This window comes from Schistocerca nitens, chromosome 2 (assembly GCF_023898315.1).
Source record: "Schistocerca nitens isolate TAMUIC-IGC-003100 chromosome 2, iqSchNite1.1, whole genome shotgun sequence".
In the NCBI taxonomy this organism is placed as follows: Eukaryota; Metazoa; Arthropoda; class Insecta; order Orthoptera; family Acrididae; genus Schistocerca; species Schistocerca nitens.
This window is the reverse complement of record NC_064615.1, coordinates 980,613,192-980,641,147: the sequence shown is the minus strand read 5'-3', so window position 1 is coordinate 980,641,147 and position 27,956 is coordinate 980,613,192. Positions and strand designations below refer to the sequence as shown.

Genomic DNA, 27,956 nt, shown 5'->3' with positions numbered 1-27,956 from the left:
TGTGTGGGGGGGGGGGGGGGGGGGCAGCATTACGGAGTGCACATGCATGTGTTTTTTTTAAAGAATGGAGCTGATGGATGCTCATATCTCGATGTAGGCGGGACAGTAAACTTTATCCTTTTATATATAATGTCGACATGGTTTCAGAAGTTTGCAGTTTCATGGGAATCTGAAGTACGATATTGCAATGCCTGTACAATATCATTTTTATCTGCCGATACCAGGGTAGAGACTTTCGATTAAATGTTTTCCCTCTATGGGAATTACAGTAAGTGAAAGAGTGCAGGTTAGTGACACATGGATGACGACATTGGAAGTTTGGGTCCGGCCGTGAAGCGTGCACGGATAGCCGAATGGTAAGCCGAGCGCTCGCGGCAGGCAGGAAATCAAGGGGTCCGGCACAAATTTCCAGTTTCGTGATTCCAGTCTACAGGTAGAGGTTGCCCGGATTCTCACCTGCTAATACATTTCCTGAATCTGAAATAACTGCAGGTCATCTGAAATTTTAAAATTGCTGACGCTGCTTCACGAAAGCTCATGCTGCGTCAAAAGTTACGCAATGAAATATGCTCTTTGTGGCTGTTCCCGAGTAAGGCAGAAGAAACCTTTAAGCCACGAGGTATACATTACCTTCTAATAATTTGCTATCTGCAGTGAAATTATTTGATAAGACAAGACGAAGAGCTTATTGACAATATTATTTGTTAGGAACGACCTTTTCGATTTTGACACAAGGTTTTTTTTTTGTATCAGTAGACAGTAGTTACTGGACAAGGAGAACTTGAAAAAGAAGTTAACTTCTAATGATGCGCAAGAATGTCCTAAAATAGTTAACATTCTAAAGTGCGCTCATTTCAAAGGCACCTGGTCTAGAATCTATCTGTTCATATTTTCTGCGAAGCGGGTTCCCAGTAGGGTCTGCGCGCGCATAAGACAGTCAATAAAACAAAATTATCTCGTCGCACACAGATCCAATAAATAGGCGCCAAAATGACAGATATTCGTTCATATCAGACAGCTCTTGAGGTTAACCCACGACTAAACGACTAGCTAATTTAAGCAATTGTAATTAGAGTATGGAATAGAGACAGACACAAATTACTCTTATTTAAGAGTGATATATTTTTCTTTCTTTACCAGAATTATTTCTGTGAGGGACAGAAATCCGATTCATACTTCTGTAGAATTAAATACAGCAAAGAGATCGGTTCATACCTCGTTTGGTTACCACGAGTACGCAGCTCCAATCGGAAGGCACCTCTGTTCGCTCGTTGGACCAAAATTTTATCTTTTTAGTTGGTCCACCTTCTTTCGAGAACTTGAGTAACAACTTAAATAGCTACCGATATCTCTCTCTCTCTCTCTCTCTCTCTCTCTCTCTCTCTCTCTCTCTCTCTCTCTTTTTCTCTCTTTCTTTTTCTCTTTCTGTCGCTCGCGCGCGTGCTATCGGCCGACATGCCCACTAAATCCCGAACTACTGGCCCCACAGCATTGTCCAGTGTCGGAACGGGAGAGAAGAGAAAGGAGGAGAGCAGGGCACGGTGGTATGTGGAACCCATCACCGCTTGCTATCGCCACCTGCCACTTGTTTAGTTAATCTGGACTGGTTCGTAACGAACAGCTTACGACGCTCACCTCGTGGGGATGTTGTCGGCGGCGGGACATTCAGCATTTGTCGGTGGGGAAAACTATGTGACGCTCGTAGCTTTGTAACCTAGTTTCCAGTCAGGTGTTCCACATTTCGACACACATGTTGTAAGAAGTGAGAAAAAGAGTGGCCTCAGTAGAGTGGCGAATTTTTAATTATACGTGAAAAACGAATTCGTAGATTATATAAACTACTGAACAACGTTTGAATTCTTTAAATCTGTTGGTCACAGAAGATAAGTGGTTTAATTTAATTACGATGTATTTGCAACTCAGGGAACTGGTCTTCAGTCGATTAGTATAGTTAGGAGTTTAAACAACTTCGGCAATGTTTAATCTAGGCGGTAAAATACTTTCAATAAAAAAAGACAGAACACTTGCGATTAGGGCTCGCGCACTGAGGGTTCCGTACAAATGTAATTACGTATACAGATGATGATGATGATGATGATGATGATGATGATGATGATGATGATGATGATGATGATCGTTGAGAGGGAAGGCTAGGTTAAAACAGAGACTGAAGAACTCATAGCCGACCGAGACGCTATCCCGCGACCTCTCGGTTTCCAGGCACGCGCCTTAGTGCTAGTCCACCAGGCCCGTCGTGTATTTGGACAGCTCATTTATAGGTTTCAATGAGCTAGTTTGCGAGCATCAAAATATGTCAAATACATGGCCGTATCTTTTGACTGCATTGACTTACAAACTTCAATAATTTACAGCGCCAAGGGACCATAGACCTTAGTTTTTGACATAAATAGCTCCTCCACTGGTTCCGGTTTGAAGTGTCCTACCCTCATAACGGTGTATGTCGTAACACGATGCCTCAACACGTGTAGCAGTGGTCTGCCACTTGACATGGCGCTCCACAGACATTTCACATAATCAACTGTCTGTTACTGACATAGATAAATCGAGTGTAGCTTAGCTGGTGTGTTACTTATTAGCAGATTACAAACGTGGCTAACGGTGATTAGGGCGTGAACGATATGTATACTGGCTTATTCTTATTCTGGCTATTGTATTGCTATTAGAGGTTTGTATATGAAGTAATGTCTTCATATAATACGATTTATACAGAAATAGTGATTTCCTTTGGTTGGTCACCACAGTATAGGTATATTCGAATAAAAACACGATTTCCAGCAGCCTTACTGGCTGGTTTAGTGTTCTAGCTCGGCGATTCACATATGGATATGTCCACATATGTTATTGAAAATGAGCTTAAGCTCTAAACTACCCAATAGAGCTAATTGAAGTATTTTGACCCAACACCTTCGTGAAAATGTCTTTCTTTGTTTACAGAAATTCTGGAACTCCAGAGTGATTCCTTCCGTCGATTTGATACGATTTGTACAAGCAGCACCTTCCGCAATGCTCGACTGTCCCTTGTGTGTCAGTACGTGAGATCTGTCTGGTCTTCGTTTAGGTGCGGTTGTTCTTACGCTGTTCCACTTTACAATCACATCACCTATATTCGACTTGGGCAAGTTAAGATGGGTTGAAATGTCCATGATGGATTTGTTAATAAACTGTTGCCATTGACTTGTCACGTTCGAAGTCAACGAGCTCTCCAGATCTTTACAGTCTGCTGTAACTTCTCTACTCACAACACACTACTTCCCACCTCCTTGCATGCTGGTGATGGTCGCCTGTCGTGACATTCAGGGATCAGTTCCGCATTACGTAGTGGTGTCTCGATACTTAGTCAGATACTGTATATTCTTTTCCTGTCGACGTTAAAATATTTCTCTTTTTCCGAAACAATTTTCTTGCTATTGTCAGTCCACATTTTATATCCTCTGTACTTCTGCCATCGTCAGCTGTTTTGCCGCCCAAATAGCAAACAGATTCTACCACTTTTAGTATCGAATTCCTAATTTAATTCTCTCAACATTAAGGTAATTCGGCTACACCACATTACTCAAGTTTCACTGCTGTCGATGCTCATCGTATAACCTCTTCTCCTGGCCTCTATCCATTCCTTTCAGCCGATCTTTCAAATCCTTTGCAGTCAGGTTACGTACACGCACACACGAAGTCCTCGATAATAGCTAGATCTCTGCGTGGAAATCCAAACACAGTTCCTGATAGCTCCCGCAACGAGTCCAAGTCCGTTATCGTTGTTGTCAACTGTGCACATGTCAGAAGCCCAAGTAATGACAACCGAGTTCCAGTGCAGAGTGTCCGTACGGTATCAGTCGACTTGGCTTGCTAATTTACGCCTTCCTTCTACAAACCACTGTGAAGTGATGGGAAAGGGCGGTTCCCATTGTGCCACATGTTAGTTTCTTCGTTCCATTAAAGTGTGGAGCTGAGGAAAAAATAATTGTTTAATACCTCTCTGGGTGGTCAGTCTAAAAATTTCTTTGGTTTCTTACGGGAATGCGGACTGATATGAAATCACCGTCTATATTTGGAGAAATATGCTGTGGGCGCTATAAAGTGTAGATGTTTTAGACAGCTGCCAGGGAGGTGTTCGGCTGGTCGTTACGCCGTCCTCACACGGGACGAGTTAGTTAACGTTGAGGTGAAGCTGTAAAAGTTTTGTGACGTCACGTCCTGCTATTTCGCGTTGAGTTATTTCGTCACGTGAAATGCAAAATAAGTTCTGCGCTACTTCGGCAACCTAAAGTAGAACCAGCAGGAAACGAGAAAGCTCTCGTCGTCACAAGCACAATAAGCAGACGCCATACTGCATATGTCGTTTTCAGTTGAATTCCATGTGAGATGTTTTTTTGTTATAATACACCCAATGAATATATGCCCTTTCTAAGCACAAGCACAATGAGGATCTATAGAAAACACGTCATTATTGGTACGAAGTGTTGCAATAAAATGACGGGAAACGTCAAATTGGTAGTTAAAGAGTTTTCGCGTTATGACACGTGTTACGAAAGTAAGATATTTTAAGGCAACAGCACACTGAAGATCAATCAAAGTCCCGTCGTTCTTGATAGGAATTGTTATAATTATAATGCCAATTAATAGCATGTCGGGGATTAGACCCTTCGTTAAATTATAACATGAAATAGGTCGTCCATTGTAGTGTAATTGGTTGAGGCTACGATACAGTGTGTAGCGGGTTCGCATCCCTGTGTATTCACTCTCTCTCTCTCTCTCTCTCTCTCTTTTATTTCTTTGTTTCTTTCTTTATTTCTTTCTTTATTTTCGTCCACCTTTGCGTTTCTTGAAAGATTATGGAACTTTCTTGTTAAATTAATAGAAATAATTTCTGTATTACTCGATGTTAAGTAAATATAAGTGCACTGTGGCACAGGAGTTACTTTGCCCGATTTTCTGAAGTTTTATAAGCAGTTGTCCTTACTGACTGTATATGGAACTTTCTGTTTTCGCTTATAACATGTCCATGTACATTAAAGGCTTTATTTATGTCTGCTACAGACAAAACATCATGTTTAGCATATGGACAAGGGAGGAAATTTGTGTCTTAATAGAGCTGACGTAAGGACATTACGCACATCAATTTTCTTAAACAGTCTGTGTGGTTTCCGAGCCAAATAAATCCGACAAATGCCACTCGAGAGCGCTGGGAGCGTAGATCATATTAACCAGCTCATCCAGTGCGAGGACGGCTTACACCGAGCCGAGAAGCTTGGGTTTCGCCTACGTAGATAGGCAGCCCGACCAGCGCGCGATCCTGGCTGGCTGCCGACGTGCGTGCGTTAAGGCGAACTCCCACAGCGCGTTATAATTTCCTTTGCAAATGGCAAGTTCTGGAGAAGCTATCATCTGTTTTATCTACGACTTTGCCTATTTCATTTCATATCTGCCAAAATAATTACATTCAGATATTCGCATGAATTGACTGGTACTAATTATTATTCATAGGTAGTGTCGTCATTGGATGCAAGTTTCTTTTCCGGAAATTTGTGGTAGGGTCTTATGGGAGCAAACTGCGAAGGTCATCGGTCCCTAAACCAACACACTACTTAATCTAACTTAAACTAACTTACGCCATGGACAAAACACACACACACACGCACACACACACACACACACACACACACACACACACACACACGAGCGAGGACTCTTAACCTCCGACGGGGGGAGCCGCACGGAACGTGACAATGCATCTCAGACAGCGCGGCTACCCCGCGCGGTGCAAGTTTCTTGCTCTTCGCGTGTGCAGATCACATTTTCAGGATTTCCATGAATCTCTTCTGTGAATCAGACAAACCTGTCACAATTCGTACTGCCGTGCAGTATCTCTTGTTAATCCTACGTGAGTCCAAAGCAATAGAAACCCACAAATAGTTTAGAGCTACAAACCGGCGGGTCGATGGAATATTGGGTGACATTGGAACAGACGGGAGCTGGAAACAGTCACATCGTTTAAAATTCCTTGAATCGCGAGGAGGAGGAGGAGGAGGAGGAGCACTGATATCTGCCATGAAGCAGCGCCCTGCCGTGTTAGAGCTGAAGCAAGCAAGCCAGCAGGAGGGGCCAGTGGTGTGACGTCACACGTGACTGCAGTGGGACGAGGGCCCTCGTGTCTTGGCTAACAAGGCGCCGTGCCGCCACTCGACAAGGCGCCGATGTTGCAGGGTGCAGGCGAAGACGGTGCTTTACGTGGCCTTCATACTGCTTGCTGCGTCCGCTGCTCACGAGAGCCCGCTACTTGACGGCTAGCCTCCGCTCGTCAGCCTTGTCATATTGGCGACACTAGAAAGGCACAACTCGTCTTTCTGTATCTGTACGTACGTCAGGGTCCATTCCTTTCGGGCTTTCCATTTGGGCTTGACAAGTTACTGGAAGGAACCGTTCCACGTGCAGATGTGCTGTGTATGTCACCAGAATGTTGCGGCTACATCAGGCGTATGATGGCGTTAGTGTAAACTCGAGCCGTCCCTTAAGCTCCTTTCAGGCGAGCAACTTCCCTGTCTGTCGACTATTCGTGGCACGTGTCTACTGCAGCGCTCCTGGCGTTTTATTCCTGTACTGAGACTCGCCTGCCACGAGTGTTCGTTTCAGTTTAGATGTCAGCGACAAAACCTCGTATGATGTGAGAGCTGTTTGCTGTGCAGTTTGGCACTTTAAGTGTGAAAGTTAGGTTATAAACGACAACCCGTTTTACGAAAAAATAGAAATACTGTAACATAATGTTGGGAAAAGCAACGATAATAGTAAGCTGAGAGGTGATCAGTCATGGCATACCTCCTAATATCGTGCCGGATCTCCTTTCGCCCGACGTAGGGGAGCAATTCGACGTGGCATGGACTCGGCAAGTCGTTGGAAGTCCCCTGCAGAAATTTTCAGCCATGCTGCCTCTATAGTCGTCCATAATTGCGAAAGACCGCTATGGTCGCAGGTTCGAATCTTGCCTGGGGCATGGATGTGTGTGATGTCCTTAGGTTCGTTAGGTTTAAGTAGTTCTAAGTTCTAGGGGACTGATGACCTCAGAAGTTAAGTCCCATAGTGCTCAGGGCCATTTGAACCATTTGAGCCATAATTGCGAAAGTGTTGTCGGTGTAGGATTTTGTGCACGAACTAACCTCTCGATTGTGTCCCGTAAATATTCGATGTGTGGCCCAACCATTTGCTTGAATTGCCTAGAATATATGTCAAACTATTCGCAAACAGTTATGGCCCGGTGATATGGCGCATTGTCATCCATAAAAATTTAGTAATTGTTTGGGAATATGAAGTCAGTGAATGGTTATATATGGTCTCCAAGCTGCCGAACATAACAATTTGAAGTAAAGGATTGGTTCAGTTGGACGAGAGGGCCCTGTCCATTCCATGTAAACACAGCCCACGTCGTTATGGAGCCACCAACCGCTTGCAGAGTGCCTTGGTGACAGCATGGATACATGGCTTCGTGTGGTATGCGTCACGCTCGAACCCTACCATCAGCTCTTACCAAATGAAATCGAGGCTCATCTCACCAGGTCACGGTTTTCCAGTCGTCTTAGGTCCAACTGATGTGGCTCAGGAGAGGCGCTGCAGGTGATGTCATGCTGTTAGCAAAGGCACTCGGTGTTGGTCCTCTGCTGCCACAGCCTATTAACGCCAAATATCGCCACACAGTCCCAACGGATACTATCGTCGTGCGTCCCACATTGATTTCTGAGGTTATTTCACTCAGCGTTGCTTGTCTGTTAGCTCTGACAACTCTACACACACGCCGCTGCTCTCGGTCGTCAAGTGATAGCCTTCGGCTACTGCATCGTCCATGGTAAGGGGTAACGCCTGAAATTTGGTATTCTCGGCACAATCTTGACACTGTGGATCTCGGAACATTGAATTCCCCAACGATTTGCGAAATGGAATGCCCCATGTGTCTAGCTCCAACTAACATTCCGCGTTCAAAGTCTGTTAATTCCCGTCGTGCCGGCACAATCACGTGGGAAACGGTTTCACGTGAATCACTTGTGTACAAATGAGAGCTCGGGCAATGCATTGCCCTTTTACATGTTATGTTCGCGATACTACCACCATCTGTATATTTGGATGTCGCTATCTGATTACTTTAGTCACCCCAGTGTAAAAAGTCGCGTGACCTCGAAGGACAGATTCTGCCGCTTAACTGGAAAGGTTTTTTTCCTGTCTTGAGTTCCCGCAGGCACCTTTTCTTCGCGAAGTATGAGGGTTATGTGGGCAAGTGTAGCTATTAAGTGTACGTGACGGTAATATGAATGAGTGTATGGAGTGAAATGTCACGTTCGTGATGGAGATGATGATACCAGGGAGATGGTGAAACTGAGTGCCGGCAGGCCGGTGTGGCCGAGCGGTTCTAGGCGCTTCAGTCTGGAAGCGCTTGACCGCTACGGTCGCAGGTTCGAATCCTACCTCGGGCATAGATGGATGTGTGTGATGTCCTTAGGTTAGTTCGTTTTAAGTAGTTCTAAGTTCTTAGGGACTGATGACCTCAGATGTTAAGTCCCATAGTGCTCAGAGCCATTTTTTTGGACCCAATGCCGGCACGTAGCCTACTCATCTCGAATAGCCAAGCTTAACATCCCCATCCTACGGACGGATCACAATCAATAGTGCCGCATGAAACACTCCGAAGAGGTTTGCAGTTTAATCCAAGACTTCGACCCTAAGGCTGGTGATCAGGGGCTTAACGTCACCATCTCTCGTGTCCCCTCTGCCGTCAAGGCAAAGAAGGGCAAGGCAAAGGGAAAATATTGTCGACAGCACGCGGCGTACCCGAACGGTCACCCATCCAAGTACTGGCCACACACGACAGTGTTTAACTTCGTTCATCTTTTGTTACGGACCAAACCAAAATTCGTAGCGGATATTCCTGACAAAAGATTGTGTGTAAATTCTCTACACTCCTGAGAACTGAAAAAATAAAGAACGTGTCAGCCAAACATCTACATTTCTGTATTCTAAAAAAATATATTTACAAACACGTCAAATAATATTTAGATTGCAATAAATAGCGCCTTTTTACTTTAACGTTTGTTTCTTGTTTTTTTTTCTCTCTAAGAGCCAAATAACGTTGAAAATTATTTTCTCGTTAAATAGAGCTCACTTTTTCACTGTTGAACAATTTTAATTAATGGACGTTTATGTATTTGCGTCGTTATTGGTGCAGAGCGCAGGCTTTCTTTTGTCCGGGTATTTTAAAATACAAATATCCTTTTATTTTCTCTTGCTGAGAACAATGGTGGGAAAAATATCAGACCCTAGTGCAACCTTTACAGTATGTTATGAAAACAAGCAAACAAAAAAAATAAAGACAAAGGAGACCCACAAGCACAACATCCGTAACTGTAATAATGTTGGTGTAAGCTCAACCAGAACAGGTTAGCTTAAGACGTCAGCATATGACGTCACCGTCCCTTGTTCCTACGCATGCACGAACTGCAGCGTACTCAAGATACTACAATTGCACACTCGCTGTCCCACTCCCGACGTAGTGTGTGGCTGACTTACAAGTATGTGACGCACACTCATGACGAGTAGCCGATTTTGACCAGGGAATCGCCCGTTTAAAACGGGCTCTAAGCGACCTACACGTATTACATTTAACTGCATAGTTCACTATGTGCGATGTCATTTCCAGGCGATCAAGTGTTCGAATACTGGAGACAACTGCGCATTTTTGGCAGCCCATTTGTCTGCCATACGGAATGTTCATATTCTAATCGTGCAATACGAAATAAATACAAAATTTTAAAAGCGGCCACGTAATATGTTTTAAGAGAAAAACAAAACTTGTGGAACCCGACATTAGTCGTGAGTGTGTATCGGTTAGAAAAATGCACCGATAATGACTGATAGCAGTCGAAATCGATTTGCAACAAGATAAATAAATTATGTTTCCGCGACTGGTTGCTACATTCTTTATAATTTTAATCTTCCATCCGTTTATCGGAAAAAATTAAAGAAGCAACACAGCAGGAGCCACACAAAAAACTTGCAGGTATCTTGATTTACATTTATCATCATGAACATTGCTTGGAAAGATAGAACTGAAAACGAAACTGAGGGTAAAACTGATTGTGGTGGACACACCTTTATTTCAGATAATTAAACAGTTAAACTGAAGGCGTGTGTAGTTACAGACACGCATTTACAGTATATAACAGCATCTCGCAAGTTAATTGACGCCGAATGAGGAATGATAATCAGCGAAAAACGCGTGTATTACGGCTTGTCGAAGATAACGCTAGAATTCGGGTTTGCGAGATTATGTGTCTGGTGTGGATCGTCAGCATCGCAGAGACGAGACTTCCAATTGCGTAGGCTATCCCACACAGCCATCATAAGTGTTTGACGAACGACTGTCACCTCGCCTCTGCAGAGCCACACAGGGAGAGCAACGATCGACTGGAAGTCAGAGCGTCGCTAATTTGAAAATTGTGTGTGTGTGTGTGTGTGTGTGTGTGTGTGTGTGCGGGGGGGGGGGGGGGGTGGTAGGAAGTCATTTCTACCATGACTGTGCTAATACAAATGGACTGCATAAGCTTCAGTTCCCGATGACCGATTGATGTCCCTTTGCTGACACTTCGACACAGCGCTCAAGGATCGGCATTGGCATGTCGCCGGGAACATCGTCAGTGGACTGTCGAACAGTGGCGGTGTGTAGCAAGGTTCTGTGAATCCCGGTTTCAGTTAAGTGTGTGCGGCGTATGCCCTATGTAAATATGCAGCCTGCGTGTCAGCAAGTGTGGGTCCCTGCAGGTGGCGGCTCAGTTACGGTCTGGGCTGTGATCATATGGTCGGAATCAGGCCTCATTGTCCGGCTGCAGAAACTAATGACAGGCCGGCCGGAGTGGCCGAGCGGTTCTAGGCGCTACAGTCTGGAACCGCGCGACTGCTGCAGTCGCAGGTTCGAATCCTGCCTCTGGCATGGATGTGTGTGATGTCCTTAGGTTAGTTAGGTTTAAGTAGGTCTAGGGGACTGATGACCTCAGAAGTTAAGTCCCATAGTGCTCAGAGCCATTTGAACCAATGACAGTTGGGTATTACAAGGGCATTGTTGCAGACCATCTGCATCCCTTTCTGTCATTAGAGTAGGCCGGTAGAGATGTTTCAACAGGACGATACGACATGTCCCTGCTCTTTGATTGCACGCAGGAAGCTTTATTGACAGTGCAGTGACATCATGACCATGGCTTGGTCCCACAGACAACCCGATCTTGACCCAATGAAGAGTCCATAGAAGGCTGTCGATTCCCGTGTACGCTCAATGAACTTCAAACCAACTACACAAGAACAATTATTCTGGGTAGAACTGCAAGACGACTGGACCAGTATTTCTCCAGAACGATTCCAACACATGGTAGAGCCCATTCCTTCAAGTTTTATTACATTTCTGACTGTTAGCGGAGGAGCAATTCGCTATAATCCTCACATCCAATGCCGTCCCAAAACTTTTGGCCACCCGGTATATCATAACCACGAGATCTTTCACAAACTAAACTGCATCTACAGGCCCTGGCGGGTCCATAGATACCGACCGACCGCCGTGTCATCCTTTGCCAATGGCGTCATTGATGCAGTATGAAGGGACGTAGGTCAGTACACACATCTCTCGGTCGTTGTAAGTGACTTGTAGCCGCACTACTCAAGTAGCTCCTCAGTCTTACCACGAGGCTGAGTGCATCCCGTTCCAGTCCCTCCACCAAGGAAAAATCCCTGACATTACCGGGAATCGAATTCGGGCCCTGTGCATGGCAGTCAGCCGTGCTGACAGCTCCGGTGACGGTCTCTGGCTTTCACAGGCGTTGTGAGCTTACCTCGGATTGTCGGAATTTATTCAGTGTTGTTACGACGTGATCTGGGTGATTGCGTAAAACTTTCCTGTATTGCAATATAGTGCTACGTATGGAGAAACCTCATAAAAAAGAGAGCGTCTATGTTTAATCGTCTTTTTTGTTAATTTATTACTCACTCGTTTATGAAAAGGTCCCCCCCCCCCCCATATGTCAGTACCACCGACCCACAGCGAAGCAAATTAAAGTTAAAAAATAACGTTGAAATCTGCCGCGAGCCAGACCAAAGAGCGTACATATTCTTGTTGGCTTGGCTGCGAGAATAGCAGTCTCTGATCGAATACTATTGCGTTAACTATATTTTGGACATCAGTAAAAGGGTTTAGAGTTAGAAATTCTATAACTTTTTATTTGCACGAAAACATTACCTTTCTCACTTAAAATGTCATAGTAATTTCAGTCTCCTTTTTCGCATGCAACGATAAGGCAAGTCAGCTTCAAGTGCATGAAAAATGAACATCTCAGCGTCATACATAGGTGTCTAATTTTCGTGAAAGAATAATTCGAAGTTCTTTTTATGCATATATTTTACACTTTTAAGAAAAATCCACACTTACATGAACCGTACCGCAACTGAACCAACAAGACAAGTCATATAGTGAACACGTGCGAACAACAAGAAGCTCACGAACGTTGTAAGTTTTCCTTTGTATACCGTTAGTACAGAGCTTACATAAAACATGCAGAACTCTTTGTTTTTAAATAGTGTTACTCTTATTAGTTTTAAAATTGTTTTTCTTCTCTTTCTCATGCAAGCTCTTCATGTGTTACATTTTCTGTTCGGAATAATTTATAAACATTTCTGTTTTACGTAATTTTACGTCTTGCTTTAGGGAGGCTTAAAAGATCGGTTACACATTATGGAAAAGCATTCTACACGAATGATTTACCGAATCTTTTTCTGATGAAGTACAACTCCAGTTTGTTGCCTGATAATCGTTTCTTTTTCTAGAAGCCATGTGGGTCGATATTGTGACTGCGGTCTCTCCGAGAACAGGTGCGCTTACACAGGGAGAAATTTCTTCGGCGGGAAAGTTGCTCGGACTGACATCGCGCACTGATTACACGCGTCAGCTTTGTTTGCTGTGTTGCGTCGGCATTCATTTGGGCCGATCACGTCTGTCACAGCAGCGCGCATACATGGCAAGTCAGCAGTTACGTGGATCTAATTACTGAAGCCTAATGAAACATAAATCTCCTTGGGGGAGGGGGGGAGGGAGGGGGGGAAATACCCACATTCATGCTGCGGCCTATACAGAGTGATTCATGCTGCGGCCTATACAGAGTGAGCTGTATTGCGAGGCGATAAACAAACATCCGAAAAATTATTCTGCTGTGCGCTCTGGCCGCTTAGCTTGCTTAAATACTCGTGCATTGTCTCTCACGAACACACACTTACGAAATGCGTTGACGTAGTTATATGTTCTCCGGATATCATGAGCATCTGTTGAGAAACGTACACTACCTGATCCTATGTAATGCAGAACTGACCTATAGGTCCCACGAGAGGTGGTAAGTATTGTGTTGTCTCTATAGAAGCAGTAACAGCAGAATTTGTCGGTTAGGAGAGCTCAATGACTTCGAACGTGGACTAGTCAATGGATGTCACGTGATTAACAATCGATCAGGGACATTTGTCAACCCTTCTAAAACTGCTCGAGTCGACTGTTGTTGATGTGAGTGTGAAATAGAAACGGGAAGGAACAAGCACAGCTAAACAGAGACCAGGGAGGATTCATGTATTGACGAATGGGGACCGTAGAGCATTGCTTCCAAAGCGCTATCAGCAGTCCAGCCAGCACAATGACTGTGTGTAGGAAGTTAAAAAGAATGAAGTACAGTTGTAGAGGAGCTACTCATAAGCCGCACTCCTCTGTCGTAAATGCTAAGCGACACCTGAAGTGACGTAAAGTGTGTGGACAGTGGATGACTCGAAACCCGTGGTTTGGAGTGACGACTCAAGCTATGCCCAGTGGCAATGAGATGGAATGGTTTGGGTTTGGCCAGTGCCTGGCAGCATGTTATCTACAGCCATGAATAGTGCCAGCAATGAAGTACGGAGGAGGTAATGTCACGGTGCAGAGGTGTTTTGGGGGTTAGATTGTGGTCCCCTTATTGCGCTGCAGAAAAAGGTAAATGTGGAAGGACCTCAAAACATTTTATAGTACTGCGTACAGTAGAGGAACACCTCGGAGATGGTGGTTGTCTGTATCATCATGCCAATGCACCGTGTCTTAAAGTAACACCTGTAATGCAGTGGTTTGTGGACAATAACATTCCTGAAATGGACTGGCCTGCCCAGAGTCCCGACCTGAACCCAATGGAACACCATTCGGATGAGTTAGAACGTCTATTTTACTCCAGACACAGACCTCCAGGATCCAACATCACTATCTTTTTTGGTTTGGGGTCTTTAGGAAGAAGGGGGTACCGTTCCTCAACAGACATTCAGAAGTGTCCCCAGCACAGTTCAAGTCGTCAGAAGGCGGAGGTTGGAAACACGACTTATTAATGTCCACTGATAGGTGTTGGTACCCCTCTAATCAGATAGTGGATACGATATACCGCGGGCAAATCTAAATTGTCTGTACGAGCAACGGCTACGGTATCAAGATCCACAAATATCTCAACTATTCTCCCACAGCTTCTTAATAGAGGTAAGCTTCAGCACAAGACAAATGCAGTACCACATATACGACAATGACGGCGGCAACTACAATGCTGTTAACAACAGAAACCACAGTCATTAACGGGATATATACAAAATCTGGAATAAAATCACACACGTAGGGGTGCAGATGTTCATTCATACGGTACTAGCAGTTGCATACTATACACTGACATAATGCAGACATGCGATACATTATAGACACATGAAAATATGACTGGAGTGCAATGAATAATGAATTTCGCAAATTCCGATTACCTGTATTAAATAATTACGTAGCCCTTGTGCAATGCTGTGGATGTGATACCATGTATTATTCGAGGATTAATTACTATCGATAATTAAAAGTTAAGCCATTTTCAGCAAGTACAACTATACGTTGTCAAATGTCCCTGGAGTAGTGACGCGGGTTAAAATTTTGCGATTGATCTTTAATTTGTGAATAGTTTTCAAGTGAAAGAAGTGCAGGTAATTACAGTTTGTGAGGTTCCATTTCGTTGCTCGCTTCGCCGACGATTATTTCTCTGCTTGTCGGTGATGGACTGTTTCATCATTAGTATTATGATATATCAAATGTGTGTGAATTCCTAAGGGAGCAAACTCCTGAGGTCATCGGTCCCTAGACTTACACACTACTTTAACGTATACTAAGAAACACACACACACACACACACACACACACACACACACACACACACACACACACACACACCCGACGGAGGTCTCGAACCTCCGGCGGGAGTGGCCGCACTATCAGTGACGTGACGCCTCTAACCGCGCGGCCATCATCATCATCATCATCATCATCATCATCATCATCATCATCATCGCTTTCTGCGAAACGTGTTCCGCTGAATACAATGTGGGAAACGCTGCTGTATAGAAATCTTTCAATTGTGGCGCCTCTGGTACTGCTCTCACTTTGGCACCACAAACGTCGGCTTGTGTCACTTGTGTCTTAAACCGACCTGCAACTACTGCTCCTATTTTATGTCCTTCGACTCTTATAACTGTAGCCTGGTTTCTGGACAAATTGTAGTTAACCTTTAGCTCCCTGCTCCTTACCCAACTAGAAAGAGTGTATTCTGGTCAACTCTGTCAAAAACTTTCTCAGAATCTACAAATGCTGTGAACGTGATGCTACTTTCTTCGGCCTATCATGTAAGATCAGTCGCAGGCTCAGTGTTGTATCTTTTCCCGAACATGTTGGACGCAGCGCTATTTACTGGCTGGACCGTAAACCTGAGAGATGGTTTTTTGTGTGTGTTTGCAGGGAGGTGCGCACGGTGGTGCTGAACAAGGGCGCGAGTGGCCTGGGCTTCAACATCGTCGGCGGCGAGGACGGCGAGGGAATCTTCGTGTCGTTCATCCTGGCCGGCGGCCCGGCCGACCTCAGCGGCGAGCTACGGCGCGGGGACCAGATCCTCAGCGTCAACGGCGTCAACCTGCGCAATGCCACGCACGAGGAGGCCGCGCAGGCCCTCAAGGTGAGCCTCAATCGCTGGACGCGCTGCCTTCTACTCACAAAAAAAAGGACCATTCTCCGTAGAAGAATCTCGGAGCATAAGAACATCCTCCGGAGGAAGTTCTCGATTTCGTACGAATAAAGCCTTTGAACCATATTCCCTGATGAGCGAGTTCCTTCTCACTGCTTAACCTCCTCCTCGAGAAGGTTGTCTGTGTGTGTTTGTACCACGTCCGGTACAGGACACATGCGTAATCTCAAATTTCATTCAACTCACTCAGACAAATTATTCAACGCACAAACAGAACTGGCCTCATTGTGTCCCCGAAGAGTTGGACTGTTTCGATTTTAGTTTTACGTTCCCTAACAAATTATTAAGACGATTACAGGCAGTTTACGGAAATGCATTTTCTGACGATGTTATCGAATTTATGACGTTCGGGAAACTTTTTATTCCAAGGAAATCTTTGGAGGGGGGGGGGGGGGGCGTTTATAAAATTGAGCAAAAAATGCCAATTTTCCAGTTTATTTTTATTTATTAATAGAGCTCGTGGACAATGAGGTCCTAAAGTTTCAAAGATGAAATCGTGTCCCAAGTGCCTGAAAAATAATTAAATGTGTGATGCGACCTTCCGGTCAAGCCCACCTCTTGAAACAAACTTCAGTACTAGCTCCGTGAAGAGGATTACATTTACAAGGAGAGGCTTCTAGATTGTATGCTGGATGTTTTTAAGCCCAGTTACAGGTTTCTGGCGGATCCTGAACTTACAAAAAAGTGTGTTCATGGCAAAACAAAGAATGCAAATGAGTCTCTAAATTCATTCATATGGAAACGATGCCCTAAAACCACATTTTCATGGACTACAGTTGTCATAATTGCAACTTATGATGCAGTTTTAGTATTGAATGATGGGAACAGATATTGGAGAGAATGGGCTTTAAGATAGGAAGTTTCGCGCAAGACATCTTGAGAAAAATAGATTTACAGCACCTCTCTGCCAGTGAAAAGTCAGTTGAAGATGTAGTAAAGGAAATAAGGCAGAAAACTAAAACCGAAAGAGAAGAATTGAAGGGAGAGAGGACCCCGAGTACAAATCTGGGACCTTCGGAAGAGGTTACATAAGGAAAAAAACATTAGGTTGAACTTGAAAATTCCATTTCTTGAAAATTATCCTTCTTTTTATAAAATTCATATACCTTTCTATCAGAATCTATGAAGGCTACAATTCTGAAATCTTGCACACTCACTTAGTTCTATAAACCAAATAAATGTTGACTCAAGGGTAAATTTTGAACTTCTAGTGTAAGCTGAGATATGGGACAAAGTGCTTGGAGGTTTGCATGAATTTTGTATTACACTTACAAAATTATAATTAAAAAATTATTAAAATTCTCCTATTTGATAGAAGCTTACTAATTGCAAAGAGATTAAGTAGAGAAAATTTTGCACAAATCTCTTCAACAATTTCTGAGAATATGGTATATTTATTTTTTGAAAATAAAATTTTTAAATTGCGTAAAAAACGCACAAATATGTAATCCAATGACCTTAACAGTAAATGTGTTAATTTCATGTAAAGTGTGGTACCAAATTTTATTGTTGCATCTTAAAAAATCTGGATTTGAATCTTCTTTTAAATAGCGTTCGATTTTCATCACCATCGCCCCTTAAAAGTAAATCACATTTTCATTTATTCAAACTGAAACCATGTCAGTGGTTTCTAGCACCAGATAATTTTGGTTGAACGTGACTCACAATGCTCCGCACTTGCATCAAGTACTTAAGTTGTCACCCGTACGCATTCGTTATGAGAAACAGTTAGCTAGGTTTTCCACACTTGCATCAAGTACTTAAGTTGTCACCCGTACGCATTCGTTATGAGAAACAGTTAGCTAGGTTTGTAAGTAACCAGTTACTAATTTTCTGATCCACCTCCTTGTTTCTAACAGAACAAAAAAGAAGATTTGTGCTGTTAGAAGACATAACTTAAATCAATGAACCAATACTGGAAGAACGAGCAAAAGCAATACAGAAAACAGAGCCTCAGTGTTGCAGCAGCACTTATTTTGTGTGACACAGTCACAATCTTTTAGATGTACTTCATTTGGAATTAGTTACTCATGAGGCCTTTTTATTAAAATTTCAAAACTTTTGTCAACATAATTTTGGTGTGTAGCTACTTACAGAAGTAAACTATGCACTCCAAACATACAGCTGAATTCATCTGTGGTGGTACAGCATCTCTCGTGACTGGTATGTGCATGCAAATGAAGGACCCCCACTGCATGTGGAAACTGTTTCCTTGATTGCCACTTAACTTTTATTGTTTCCAGTTCTCCTAAGTTTCTGGGAAATTCGGATCCACAGAGGTGCTTCTTGGATAGCATGATGAATATCTGAAAATGTCAATGGCACAGTTGTTTGGTGTATATGTAAATCTTCTCCTACACCAGTCTTACAACCTGGGTCTGCTAAATAGCACAAAAACATTTCGTTTTTTGCTTTGTTTGAAAGGTCATGCCCCTGTTCTTTCACGATTTTCGGGAAGGATGTGGTTCACCAGTCAAATAACATTTTTGTTGCTAAACCTGTATAAACTTCCACAGTTTCCCTCTTCAGTATTCCCTTGGGCTATGTATATCTTCTTTTGCCTTCCAAGCAACATAAATTATGCTGTTTTAGTAAAAAACTTCAGTAAAACTTAACCTTAACGGAACTTAACTGAGCTTGATGTGTGCTGCAGAGCTCATTCTAAAAGTGGAGAATGTTCTGCACTTATGAGAAACTTCTCTAGTAGGTTGCCCGTTTTATTCATATGAAATTGGAGAACATTCTTCGCATTGAGCAACTTCTCCTATCCTTTAATCCAAGGTGAGAACATTCTCAGGTGTAGTTTATTCTCAGACACACACTATTCTTGTGAACCTGAAAATTTTTTCTGAAATCATGGGAATAAAGTACATCGTGATTTTATTCATACAGCCCAAAATCCTAACACAAAAGCTTTCAAACAATAGATCTGAGGTCTTCCCTACAAAGAACAGCTGCCAGCATGACTAATGTAAAAGTAGAAACCCTTGGTGTGGCAAAGCACCGTAAGTCACTTAATAAGGGTTCATCACTGGGGCCAGAATGTGTAGCAGTTAGCTTCCTTTTGTAGTATATGAATGAAACTGCTCCATTTTTAGCAATCGTATACAACCACTCACTTGACAAGAGATCCGAGTCTGAAGATTGGAAAGTTGAACAGGTCACACCAATAGATGAGAAAGCAAATAGAAGTCAGAAGAAATATTCTAAATTATAGACTTAAATCATTAACATTGATTTACAGTAGGAATTTGGAACATACAACAATGTTCCAACATTTTTCCCATGCCTGTTTAGGCAAATACTGAGCACTTCAGAATATAGGATGCACAAACAGTTAAAATGCGATTACATACAATAAAATTTACACATTTCACACATCGGCGGTGCATGAGACTTCCTCACCTTCAGCTAGCTTAAACTGTAGCAACAGGAATGCCAAGTGGCTGCAAAATTAAATAAAATAAATTTGCTGAAACTCGAGTACAGTGGATCCCGCACTTTATGGGAATAACATTGAGGTGATGACTGAGTTCCAGCATTATGAAAGATCTCAAAGAAAACAATTTATTCACACACAACCAGTACTGATTAGGGAAACATCATTCTTGTGAAACACAACTGGTTCTTTATCCAAATGAAGTCATGAGTTCTGTCGACAGGGCAGGTGAAGTTAATTCCAAATTTTTAGCTTACCAAAAGGCTTTTCACAATGTTTCTCTTAAGCACTTCTAATCAATTTGCATTCCTATGGAGTGTGCAAACAATCCTGTTGGAAGAAAATCAGCTAGGTTGAAAATACTGCTTCAGCTCAAAATTTCTTGTATTATCACGACCAGTTTTGGGCTCTCATAAGCCCATCCTCAGGTGTTGCAACTGTGCTGTGGCCCCCGAGCGTCGCAGTGAACGTGCACTAGGTGCAGGGACTCCCTGTTCTGCACTCACTCACACGTAGCACACTGCACCTAGAACATGTCCACTGCGGTGCTCGGGGCCCACAGCACAGTTGCGACACCTGAGGATGCCCTTATGAGAGCCCGAAACTGGTTGTGTTAATAAAAGAAATTTACAACTGAAGCTGTATTTTCAACCTCCAGTCTATGGAGTGTGGTCGTAGATATACAACTGGATTCGTGACTTTTTGTGAGAAAGTTCACAGTTCATAGTAATAGACAACAACTTCTAGTGGAACCGAGTAATATCTGGCATTCCCCAAGGAAGTTTTGTAGTTTTCTGCTGTTCCCTAAACTATATAAAAAATTTAGAAGACAGAGAATGCAGTTCTGTACTGTCTAGAAAGTCACCAGAAGATCAAAACAAATTACCAAATAGTTTACACAAGATATCTGCCCGGTTTGAAAAGTGGCAATTGACCCTAAACAGCAAAAAGTGTGAAGTTCTCAACATGAGTATATATTGAAAAGTTTCTGTTAAATTTGTTAGCATGATAGACAACATTTCAAGATTACCCAGTCAACTAAGTTTGTAAGTATTGCAGTTACAGACAACTTAAATTGGAATCATAACAAACAAAATGGGCGGAGATGAACCAAAGATAGTGGTCTAGTGCCAGAACGTGTGGAAGATGGAGCATACCTCATAAAGTGACTGGCTACACTAAGTTTGTCCGACCTCGTCTGGAGTACTGCTGGCAGAGATGTTTGACAGAGGATATGGAAAAAATCCAAAGAAGGGATGCTCGTTTTATGTTTTCGCAACATATAGGAGAGATTGTCACAGGTATGATAAAAAGAGTTAAAGCAAAGGCATTTTTCATCATGTAATCATTTCACAAAGTTTCACTCACAAAATCTCTGTTCCAAATGCCAAAATATTTCATTGGCTCCTCCCTACATTGTAATTAAGTAAATGAGGTCAGAGTTCACATAGAAAGATGGAGGTATTAATTTTTGCCACATGCTATTTGAGATTGGGATGGTTAAGAAATAGTTCAGCGAACCCTTTGCCAGTCACTTAAGTCTGAACTGCAGACAAGCCATGTGGATTTAGTTGAATGATGCAATGGACCTACACTTAATCGGGAGCTTCATTTCAAATAGAATCAAGTATAAGGGGCAGTTAAATAAAAATGAGAGAGATGGGAAGAAGTAAGTAAACTGTTCATTACTTCAAAATTAATCTGTTAGTACATTTATCCCACTTTGAGACAATATAGCCAGTGCCCTCATGGAAAGCTTGGGGCTGCATATGGAAACATGATTGTACCCAGGTGTGCCACTCTTCGTTCGAAACCAATTGATGGCCACGAGTGTCTTTCTTCAGGGCTCCAAAAGTATGGAAATCACATGGGAAGAGATTGGGACAGTAAGGAGGATGTGTAAAGGCTTTCCAGTGAAATGTCTGCAACGTAGTTGAAACAACCGTGGTAATGTGGCTGGGCTCTTGTCTCACAGTGTGATAAATATATTATTTATGGAGATTACTTTTGAAATAATAAACAGTTTCCAGAATGAAATTTTCACCTTGCAGTTTCAATAAATAGGTTACTTACTTTTTTCTCCATCTGTCTCATTTTCATTTGACTGCTGCTTATAACTCTCCATTACAGCCACTTGTCCAATAACTTCTGTTGGTACAAACACCAACCCAGTTTGTCCATTCCAAATTATCAATGGTTGCAGAAGGCATCTGAAACAGGAATATTTTTCTGATGACTCGGGAACACTGCTGTGGCCACCAGGTGGTCTGTGGCACACAGCTTGGCAGCCATAGTGTTGGACAATCAGTAGGCCGTCTAAGACCTGTCTAGTGCAGATACTAAGCAGCATTTGCATCCTTGTATTTCATGCAAAGTAATTGCTGCCATGTGTCTTACAGCATTCATTAATCTTGTAAGATAACAGTAATTAAAATTACATGGCTTGCCATCTTTGTGCAAAAAGCCTGCCAGTGAGAATAAATCAATAGTTACCAGTAAGTAGTCGTGTTTTGTCAAAATTACGTCTTGAACTGTGGTTTGTGTGGTTTCTGAATATAATTGTTATGACATCTCACTTGTGAACGGAAAACTGTTGACAATCCAAGTCTCGGAGGTCTTCACAACCTTTATCAGTTAAATGGGAGAAATTTGCAGAAGACTATTTAAAATTCTTAGAAGGAACAGTACTTCACAGTACACTGGAGCATTACACTCCCATTTTTTGTTGTCTCTCGTTTCATTTACAGATGGACTACACTTATGCAAAAGTCTCCAAACTCTTCCATTCTTGTTTCCCACTGCTATTTACATGTGAATGTACAATGTCATACCACTTCATAGTATTACAAATGTTGAGATAGAGACAAGAAGTTTACTGCTATCAAAATGCTTGAATCTTGCTGTGGATAATGATCAAAAACAAGTGTCTGTCATGTGTCAACCACGTCATAGTTCCTCTGTCAAGAAGGAACTCACAGCATTGGACACCATGATGACTGTGGTAATGGTTTCAATGGAAAATAGTGCTGATAACTGCATAGTCTCACCTTATTCAGATATTCATCTAAAACTCTTCCATCATTGCTTGCATATAGTTATTTCTGAAAGCAGTAGTAAGATTGTTAGTTACTTGTGTATAGTTATATAAATATTTCTTTTATTAAATTATTTTTATTACATTGTTGCAGGGTGCTGGCCAGACAGTGACTATTGTGGCACAGTATCGACCTGAAGAGTACAATCGATTCGAAGCTCGGATCCATGACCTCAAACATCAGATGTCCCAGCAGATTATGTCTGGCACACTCATGAGGACATCACAGAAACGGTCATTGTATGTTCGGTAAGTAACAGCTGGCTTACATTGCAATAGTTTTCTTCTTCAGTTCACTAGGAGCCAGGATTCTCAATAAAATCCTTTAGGCAATCAATTATTGTTGGCCTCAGCAGTTTGTATGTAGAATGTAAATTCCATTTCTTACACAGTCAAGGGAGCAAAAGTTATCTATAATTTTTATAGAAACTAATCCGGTGTTAAGATTTGAAGGAAATAAATGCAAGGCACTGTTTGAAAAGGGAGCGACGCACATTTATAGCTCTTCCCCCATGTCATTCACTTGGTACAGAGAGCAAGCAATGAAGGAAACCAAAGAGGAATTTGGAAAAGGAATTAAAGCTGGTGCAAAAGAAATAAAAAATTGAGTTTTTCCAGTGACATTGTAACTCTCTATGATGCCAAAGGACTTTGAACCTAAGTTGAATTTGTCAGGTAATACTAAAGGAATTAGAATTAGTTGACAAATTTTGGTATTGCTGTTGCAAAATAACTTACAGCAGCTGAAACAAAGAGGACATAAAATGTAGACTGGCAGTAGGAAGTTAATCTTTCCTGAAAGAAAAAAAGAAGTATGTTAGCATCAAATATGAATTTAAATGTTACGAAGCCTTTCTTGTGAGAATTTGTTCGAAGTATAGCGTTATAAGTAAGTGAAATGTTGCAGATAATATAGACAATATGAGAATAGAAGCTTTGGAAATGTGATGTTACAAGAAATGTTGAATGTTAGATGGATAGATGGAGCAGCTGGTAAATCGAACTGGGGGAGAAAGATCTTTTTGGCACAACTTTACTAAAAAAGAAAAATGACACGTTCTGAAGCATAATGGAATGGTTCAATTGGTAATGGAGAGAAGTGTGGAGAGTAAAAATTCTTGGAGAAAACAAGGCTACACTACAGTAACCAGGTTCAAATGGATATAGATTGCAAATGTCAGACAGATATGAAAATATTTGTGCAAGAGAGCCTCAAAGAGTTGCTTCAAATGAGTCTTAGAATTCATGAGGACAATAACAACAATTACTGTTGCCATTTGTGTATTATGAATTTAGAAATATGTATGTAGTGTGTCAATACTCTTCATTACATAGTCATGATTTCTTCCTTTAAGCGTAATAGTGTACTTTTAAATCTTCTGGCTGTGTTAAGTGATGATTACAGACTGTTCTTTTTGCTTGCAATTTTGCTCATGCTGATGTAACTCTGACATTATTGTACATAGGGCACTGTTCGATTACGACCCCAACAAAGATGATGGCCTGCCCAGTAGGGGCTTGCCATTCCATTATGGAGACATCCTGCACGTCACAAACGCGAGCGACGACGAGTGGTGGCAGGCACGCCGCGTTCTCCCTACAGGCGAGGAGGAGGGAATGGGTATCATTCCATCCAAGAGACGTTGGGAACGCAAGCAACGAGCCAGAGATCGTACTGTCAAGTTCCAGGGACATGTTCCAGGGGGACCAGGCTCTGACAAGGTTTGTTAATTTTGGATATCTTCTGCAGGAAATAACTAATGAGTAATTTACTGTTTGGAAGGTGAGGGTAGAACTACTTTGTAAAGAGGTTACATATATTTATTGTAGATTGGATAGGTGGTCCCAGATCAATCCCAGACATTTGATGTCTGGCATACTATTTGATATTGGGTTTATTCAAGCACAGAGTATACATGAAATGTCTCATTGATGTTTCCTGTTTCATTCTCATGAAAATGGTGCAAAAATGTGTGCATGCCATAATTGTTTCTTATATTTATTCCATGAGATGTAAAATAGAAACTCAAAACATTTTTATGCAGAATGTCATTTATCTTTCAGACACCCAGAAAATATTAAGGTGATCTGAAAATAAATTTTTGTCAGTGAAGATAACTGTATTTACCAATAGTGTGTATTATTTATGCCTTTGATTTGCCAAAATTGAAAGTAACTCCTTCAGTCCTCTAAAAATGTGAAAAATTCTGTTTAATTTAAGACATTTTTCACAGCATAATTTAAAGAATGACAGTTTTGTAATAATTTAATTTATGAGAAGACTGCTGTTCGAGTGTAAAACTGACACACATTATGGCTAGTGGGATATTTGGAACTCGAAAATCATTCTTAACTAAAATGTATCTAGTAATGGAAAGTAAACAGTGGAAGTGAGAGCTTTTTCAAAAGTTTGTTTCCTTCTCGTTTGAGCTGGCATAACCACAAATAGTATTAAGCAAGTTGTTAATTCAGCGTAAAAAATTAAGGTTATAGGAGATTTATTAATGTGTGTCTTCACTATTTCCATAGCCCTGAAGGCTTTCCTTCTTGACAGTGTTTATGTAGCACAATGACTGAATGAAAAATGAAGTAGGCCTTTTAACGTGCCTTACGATGATGATAAAAGAAATTTTGCTAACACTGTTTTTGTGCACATTACTTGAATAACTGACCTGGTCCTCTTCTGCAGGTACTCTGAATAGCGTGCTGCCTAGAGTTCATCATAAAACACAAAAACACTTCTTATAGCACCTGAAGGAGACAGGTCAGATGCTGAAATAGTGTGCACAAAAATAAACTTTTCAATGTGACTAGAAACCAGAAAACATCTGAGAAAAATGTCAGAAATTGCATCTATTAATCTTCTAAGCAAGCTAGTTGTTGTGATGTTGAAACTTATTTACTTCCTTCATGTAACTGGTGACAGTGGGATATTGGACCTAGTTTCTGATATCCTGTTTATATTTGTGCAAACAATTTGTGAAAAAAAATTTTTCCCTATTATGGATTTTAGCTTATTACACAGAAAAAAATATGATTGGAATCTTTTCAGCTAAATGGCATATCACAGTTGCTGTGTGTGATAATTTACATGATAGTGTTATCAACATTTTGCTTTGAAAATGCAAAATGAATAGTCACATATTGTAAAGATTAAAATTGCTTTCCTGTTTAATTTTCTTGGGCCAATACTACAGCATTCAAGACAGGGGTGTCAATTTTTTTGCATTATTTTATGACTCTTTATCTGTATTGTTTAGTGAGCAAACATATGAGATGGAATCCAAAATTTTTGGGACTGCTGGTGCCATCTGGAAAGTGAGTAGTAGAGCTTTGCACCACTAGGTGGACAGAGATGCATATCTAATGAGTCAGTGTGCGGAGTGGCATTTAGCTGGGAGGACGTGTTGCGTGTCCTCAGTGGTTTCCGTAATACTCTGTGTTTGGTGTGTGGCGATTTTATGATGAATCCGTGAACAGAACAGCGTCAGACCACAGCTGATGATCCAACCTTCTTGTAACAGGTTATCATCGGCGTTGAGAGCTGGATTTACGATTATGACCCAGAGATGAAGCAACAGTCGTCCCAGTGGAAGAGCCCGGGCTCTCAAAGACCGAAAAAAGCGAGACAGATGAAGAGCAAAGTGAAGAGTGTGATCATAATTTTCTTTGATACCAAGGGAATTGTGCTCAAAGAATTAGTCCTACCCAACAAAACAGTGAATTCCATGTACTACTGTGACATCTCGCGACAGTTTTGTGAATACGTGTGGCGACAACGGCCTGAACTTTGGCGTCAAGGGAACTGGCTGCTGTGTCACAACAATGTGCCCTGTCACACGTCCTTGCCCACCAGGACCTTTTTGGCAGAAAACAACATGGCGGTTGTACCCCACCCACCGAACTCTCCAGATTTGGCACCTTGCATCTTCGTGCTATTCCCAAAACTGAAACTCAAGTTGAAAGGCCGTTGGTTTGACACTCCAGACAGGATTCAAGAAACATCACTGGCGGTGATAAACACCCTCAAAGAACAGTACTTTTTCTTCATCAGATGCAATTACGCACATAATTTGTTCCATATCTCTGATTTTGACTGCTGTTTAGTCAGACCTGAAATGTACAAGCGAATAGGAACTACTTCGAGGGTATGGTGACCATTAGTCCAAAAATATGGTTTTCAACAGAAGGCAGCACCAGTCCTGAAAATTTTGGATAGCACCTCGTACTTTGCTAATTTCCATTCTGTCATGTCATATTGACTTATATTCTGAGAGACGTTACCTTGATGAAGGAAGTTGTCATTGCATAAAACAGTGCCATATGAATAATGCAGTTGGCATGCAAGTTCATGTTGTAGACAACTATTTTAAGAGTTGGGTATTTTGACTAAAGTATCATAATCATCATCTTTTACAGCTTACCACCACTGGCAGGTATGCTTGGAATACAAGCCTCTCCATCCTCCCCACTCTTCCTATCACCTCTCTGTCACTAGTCTGACACAGTATTCTCCTCCCAACTGAATGCTTTCTTCCACTTGTCTGTTGGCCTTCCTCTTGGTCTCAATCATATTACTCATTCTTCTCTTGTAGGGGTTCCTCCTGTGTGTATCGTTCTAAACCTTTCATTTGTCAGCTTTTACATTTTTATTACATCTATCCAACTTCTGAAATCTTCAGTTGCTTGCATCTTACTTTTCCACTTTCTCTCATGACCAAGGTTTCTGCTCTGTACACTTTGTATGTAGTGTGAACTGTACATCACTTTCTTACTTTTTGGGGGACATTCTTGTTCCACATAATGAGCCTTCCTTTCCCTTAACTCCTGATCATTTCTTCCATTTTCCTGTAGCATCAAGGTGCATGTTTTCTTTCATGAAATTTGTTGTATATAACCCATTAATGTTAAGGAGTAACTTTTATGAAATTAAATATTAATTTCTGTTATGTGAATTGTTGCAGCTATATTAAAATACTAATTAGCTTAATAACCTGTTAATTCAGTTGTTTTACATTACAATGTTATTGTGTGCAACTGACTTGTGAACCATGTAACCAGCTGATTAACCAAGGAATTTTATGTAGCTAACTCTGCAGTGAGCGTATGCACTGTTATTGATTAGGGAATGTTTCATTTTACAGCAGTCGACACTAGACAGAAAAAAGAAGAACTTCTCCTTCAGTAGAAAGTTCCCATTTATGAAGAGTAAAGATGACAAGTCAGAGGATGGTTCAGATCAAGAACGTGAGTACACTTTATTCTGGTATGAGATTCACCCCATTAGCTG

General features: G+C 41.8%; 1 protein-coding gene across 4 annotated transcripts in view; it reads left to right on the top strand.

Annotated features, from left to right (window-relative positions):
• The window catches only part of LOC126237311 (disks large 1 tumor suppressor protein), a 963,837-nt gene that overhangs the window by 918,602 nt on the left and 17,279 nt on the right, over nucleotides 1–27,956 (top strand). For all 4 annotated transcript variants that reach the window (XR_007545059.1, XM_049947277.1, XM_049947275.1 and 1 more), the window contains 4 exons: nucleotides 15,851–16,064; nucleotides 22,761–22,915; nucleotides 24,133–24,388; nucleotides 27,811–27,913. Coding sequence is in view for 3 of the 4 variants with exons in the window: in XM_049947277.1 (XP_049803234.1) it covers nucleotides 15,851–16,064; nucleotides 22,761–22,915; nucleotides 24,133–24,388; nucleotides 27,811–27,913 (728 nt within the window). In the remaining variant the exon portion in view is untranslated. The remainder of the gene's footprint in view (nucleotides 1–15,850; nucleotides 16,065–22,760; nucleotides 22,916–24,132; nucleotides 24,389–27,810; nucleotides 27,914–27,956) is intronic.